Here is a 5,329-nt window from a genome sequence, read left to right as displayed (position 1 = left end):
CTCTCTCTTCTATCCTTCATCCGTTATTATTGTATAAGAGAGAAGAGAGGAAAGATAGAATGAATATATCCACATTCGTATTGGTCTTTCACCTCTAACCAATTGAACCAAAAATTGCAATCAGGCAATTATGCAATTGAAAGAATATAATTCACAACAGATTTATGGCATGGCAGATACAAATTCTTCTTCAAAACCTAATAGTAATTCATATACATTACCTACAAAACGATGCAAGAAATTAGAAGCAAAGAGAAGAAAACGTGTTGCTTCTTACAAATCATATACTATTGAAGGTAAACTCAAGAATTCTATACGTGATAGCTTACGTTGGATCAAGAATAAATATTCTTCTATAGTGCATCGTCGCTAAATATAGATTTGTGACGGAATATTTATCACAGACAGACCCGATCTGTCACATAATTATGACGAATTTGTTAACAATTCCATGACGGAATTATCAATGTGGACGAAATTTCTTATGGTTTTATGGCTGTTTTTGTGACGTTCCAATATTGGTCATCATTTCTTGTAATGCATGCTTAATTTGTACATGGAAAATATATGAACCTTCATTTTATTTTTATTTTTATTTTCCTTGGATGAATTTTGAGCGAGAAACGTTTGTATTCTCCCCTTTCTTTTCAATGTAATGTTGTTTCGTAATTCATGTCTAGGGTCATTACAATATATGATCTTGATTGGTGTTCAAAGATTGTTATGTTGGGATATCGACTTGTGTTAATTGGTTATAGTCTGAAAAGAATAATAACTTGACCCAAGGTTAATTTGATATAAATTAATAGTCCTGATAATATTTGTTGTGTACATGTGAATAAGCTAGTCCTAATAATTACTGATCTGTGATGGGTAGCGCAGCTGACGTCCTATCATTTGCATTCTCCGCATTGTGAGAACGTGATAGCTAGCGGACTGTGGAAGTTGGTCTCAAGCTCAACGGCCGACCACTGTCGTTGTTGTCGTTGCTGAATCAATGAAGTTAAACAGTATGTTTATCTAACACACACACATAAATATATATATTATATCTGTGTGTGTGGGGGAGGGGCGGGGGGGGGGGGGTTATATTCATTTATTATGTCTTAGTCTCTGCTATGAGTACATAATTTTCTTGCACGTTAGTGTATAACAAAGAAGATATATGAAAACCAAAAAGAAGCTTTATAAATTAATAATTTTATTGGTTTAGAGTAAAACAAGGATACAGATTTCCTAAAAGTTAATGAAACAAGTAGAGTAATACTACTCCCTTTGTCTCAATTTATGTGGTAAGGTTGGAATTCGAGATTCAAACTTCTAAATTAAGACCATGAATTCGGACATAGAAGTTTTACGTGTTTTGACGTAAAATACTACAAATCACAATAAATAATAACCTAAATATTTAAAAGGCATATGAAGAATTCCGGTCAAAAAAACACTTGATCAACTCTCAAAATTCCGATTGCACCACATAAATTGGGACGAATGGAGTATGAGTTTCTATTTATTCATTCCATAGCCAAGGTAACATGTCATGTTTCAAATATGTGAACTCTTCAATGGATCCAAACTCCAAGTCCAAGCTGCTCATGTTCTGGTCAACGTATTCTTCCTCCAAGAAATAATCAAAATTTATATCAGACCAATTATTATCAAAATCATCCAAAAACTCATTAATATGTTGCTGTTGAAGTACAATTTCACTTCCATCATTTTGTTCATGTGGCCCTTGTGTTACATTAATGTCTTTCCTGTTCTTGTCTTCTTCTTTTTCTTCATTACTTGGCTCATCTGCATGATGTTCATGTTGTTGCATGGCTAGTAACTGAGTCAGAAATTCTAACAAGAAAATTCAAAAAAAGAAAATATTAAAGGGTAACATAATTGAGATTTTACTTAACGTATAAATTTGAGCCATTTCTTTACTACTATACCAGAGGTTTGGTTTATCTTAGGATATTCAACAATTTGTACTAGTTCCATTACTCCATATGTTTCATTGTATGTGATATTCTTTCTTTTTTACTTATATTTGTTGAAAAAGAACGACACTACCTTCTATATATTCAAAATAATTTAACTTTAAACTACTCATTTACATGTTAATGACATGGATGTATAATCCTATAAATGTTATGGTATATTTGAGATCACAAGTTACCAAAAATCTTTCTAAAATTTCACACTCAATTAAACACCTTCGCATAAAATGAAATGGATGAAAGTATATACAAACAAGAATTTTTCTTCACCTATATGATTAGCTGTATGATTTTCTATCAAAAGGGATTCAATTGTATCTCCTTCGGACCACGCAACTCCGTCCCTGCTTCCAAGACATGAAGAGTTAGTTATCCAAATAAAATTTATATCATCAATAATATAATTTTCGAATAAAAGAGATTAAATTGAATTCCCTTCATTTTTCGAATAAAAGAGATTAAATTGAATTCCCTTCATTTTTCGAATAAAAGAGATTAAATTGAATTCCCTTCATACCACGTAGCTCCGCCCGTTCTACCAGGGCATAATGAGGAGTTGGTTTTCCGAGAGGAACCTATGTCATCAACAATATAATTTTCCGATAAAAGAGATTCAATTAAACCTCCTTCAAACCGTGCCTCGCCTCCCGGGCAAGAGGACTTGGTTCTCGGAGTGGAACTTATATCAACAACATTATAATTTTCCAGCAAAAAAAATTCAATTGAATCCCCTTCCGACAACGTAGCTCCACCACTACCTCCAGGGCATGAGGAGTTGGTTTTCCGCGTTGAACCAATATCATCAACATTATAATTTTCCAGCAAAAGAAATTCAGTTGAACCTTCTTCAGACCACGTAGCTCCGTCGTCCTTGCTACCAGGACATGATGAGGAGTTGGTTTCTCGATTAGAACTTATATCAACGGTATAATTTTCTGGTAAAAGGGATTCAATTGAATCCCCTTCGGACCCCGTGACTACATCTTGTTTTCTTGAGGATTTGTCACTATTGCCATCTGCATCAACTGCCATTTTTGGTACATTTGCAGTGGTTTTGATGAGCTCTTTGGGGTTCCTAAAGTTGTAAATTCTCCTACGTAAGTTAGAATTCCAATAGTTCTTTATTTCATTATCTGTTCGGCCAGGCAAATGTTGGGCTATAAAGGACCACCTGTAACACATAACATGGAAGTGATCAGGGGAAGTTTGACGTACTATATGTTTGATCAAATACCCAAAAAAAAAAAAAAAATTAAAAGAAAATTGTTATCACATGTTAAAATATTTTCCAAATTTATGGTGTTAATATATCACGACATTTCTATGACAATATATAAGAACACTTCTCTAAGGAAAATTAAGAAATTTAAAATAAAGAATTTTTAAATGTAGAAGTGAGCAGTGGCAAAGCCAGAAATCTTGTTAGTGCATTCAAAATTAGAAGTTAATAGATGATCTTATATACACAAATTCACTAGAACAGCTAAGTTTTGTACATACAGCCAGACTTCTTTATAACAATCATCCTCTATAAGAACATTTCTCTATTACGGCTAAGTTTTCTTTGGAAACGATCATAATTATGTTATAGTATATTATATGCTTTATATAAAAATATTTTAGCTATAAAAGCTAAATGATATCCGGGCAAACAACACCGTTACAAAGAGGTTTGACTGTTAATTCTTTTTCGCCATCAATTGAACTAACATGGCTCTTACATATTATATTATCCTTGGAGAAAGTTGGAATTATTCATCATTAGAAGGGGAAGAATAATTAAAAAAAAAAAAAACTTTTACTACATTGAGTTTTTCCCTTAAAAAACAATACCTATTTCCCTTGGAGCTATGCAATTTGACAATGGTTTCATCTTCTTCTGCAGTAAATTTGCCTCTCTTCAAGTTTGGTCTCAAATAATTCGTCCATCTTAATCTGCAGCTCTTTCTACATCTTAATAAACCTTCATTTAATCATGTAAAACATTGCATTAGTGACTATAATTAGTAAATAATCATAGTAACTGCATGTAACACACCAGAAATTTAAAGTAAACAAACTCATTCTTATCCAACTTCATGCATAGTTAAAGGTCATATTCTTACCATCATAATTAACAAACTCACATTCTTGTAGTGATGCCTCAATTCCAAACAACAAGGTCGATTTCGACTATTTGAATTTTCACTGATCGTGTTTCTCTATTTAATTAAATTCATTTCAAGGCAATATTATGCCAAACTAAATTAAGGAAGAATACTAGACGAGTGGACGACGTTCTCTATATTTTATACTTTGTTATAGATATTTAGCTAGTTCGGAAGATAAACTATCAATCAATGACATATTTGTTGCAAAGGTAGATTTTCCATTTGGACTAAATAAAATGTCACGTCAAAAATGTTGGCCAGAAGTTGGTGAAATCCGGTAGTGACTTTGGTAGTGATATAGGTAAAGATAAGCTAGTGACTTTCTTGTTATAAGAAAAAATGAATTTGCTAACATTAACTTGAGTGACCTTTTAAGCAATAAAATCGAGAAGGATAGCCAGTTCTCTTGAACGGTCGAGAGTACACTCGCATAAAAGTTTCTTATAAAGAAAAAAACTCCAAAAACAGCAGGACCAAGAGTAAACTATTAATATGATCAAGAAAAACATTCTTAATTACCAGCATTTTTAGGAAGAGAACTCCATGGACATTCTCCATTAGCTTGAATATATTTCACCAATAATTCATCTTCTTCAGCTGTCCATTTTCCTCTCTTTAGCCCAACTTTCTCACAAGAAGGTGCCTTCACCATTTCCTACTCTTTAAATTAAATATATAAGAAGCAATTGCTTTGTAGTTTACCTTTTGAGACGTCGGCATATATATAATCTATAATTTAATATTTGAGCAACATAACATCATAAGTTTAAAGGCATATGGGTTTAGGGGGTTTTGGAAGGGGAAGAGGAATTTGTGGTGGGGAAGATCAGGGCGGATCTACAATATATATTATGAGTTCGTTGTCGAACCCTGTAAATTTATCCACTTAATATGAATAAATAATAAATACCGACTAAGTAAGCAAAAAGAAAAGTAAGCTCAGAATACATAAATTAAATTTTTTTGTATTCGCCTCTGGACGAGAGATGTTCAATATGTGAGAATACTACTAGTAGATGGACCTCTATAGACACAAATTTAACTTAAATGCCCAGTATGAAAATCAATTGTCACTGTAAATTTTGACATTTAAGAAAGTAACATGCCTTATTATTAACCGAAAAGGCTGAAGTTCAGGCAGAAATGATTGAACTTCAGTCATATGTGACTGAACTTTAGTCATATGAAATT

At 32.7% G+C, this 5,329-nt stretch overlaps 1 protein-coding gene across 1 annotated transcript; it reads right to left on the bottom strand.

Moving 5' to 3' along the window:
- Nucleotides 1-2,483: 2,483 nt before the first annotated feature.
- LOC132066279 (transcription factor MYB13-like) lies at nt 2,484-4,912 on the bottom strand. The gene is made up of 3 exons (XM_059459623.1): nt 4,658-4,912; nt 3,822-3,951; nt 2,484-3,159 (listed from the first exon to the last, which is right to left on the bottom strand). The coding sequence occupies exons 1-3, from the start codon at nt 4,788-4,790 to the stop codon at nt 2,484-2,486; spliced, it is 939 nt and encodes a 312-aa protein (XP_059315606.1). The 5' UTR covers nt 4,791-4,912.
- Nucleotides 4,913-5,329: the final 417 nt, after the last annotated feature.

Source organism: Lycium ferocissimum, chromosome 8 (genome assembly GCF_029784015.1).
Source record: "Lycium ferocissimum isolate CSIRO_LF1 chromosome 8, AGI_CSIRO_Lferr_CH_V1, whole genome shotgun sequence".
Taxonomy (NCBI): domain Eukaryota; kingdom Viridiplantae; phylum Streptophyta; class Magnoliopsida; order Solanales; family Solanaceae; genus Lycium; species Lycium ferocissimum.
The sequence above is the reverse complement of the archived record's forward strand: the minus strand, read 5'-3'. Positions and strand labels throughout refer to the sequence as shown.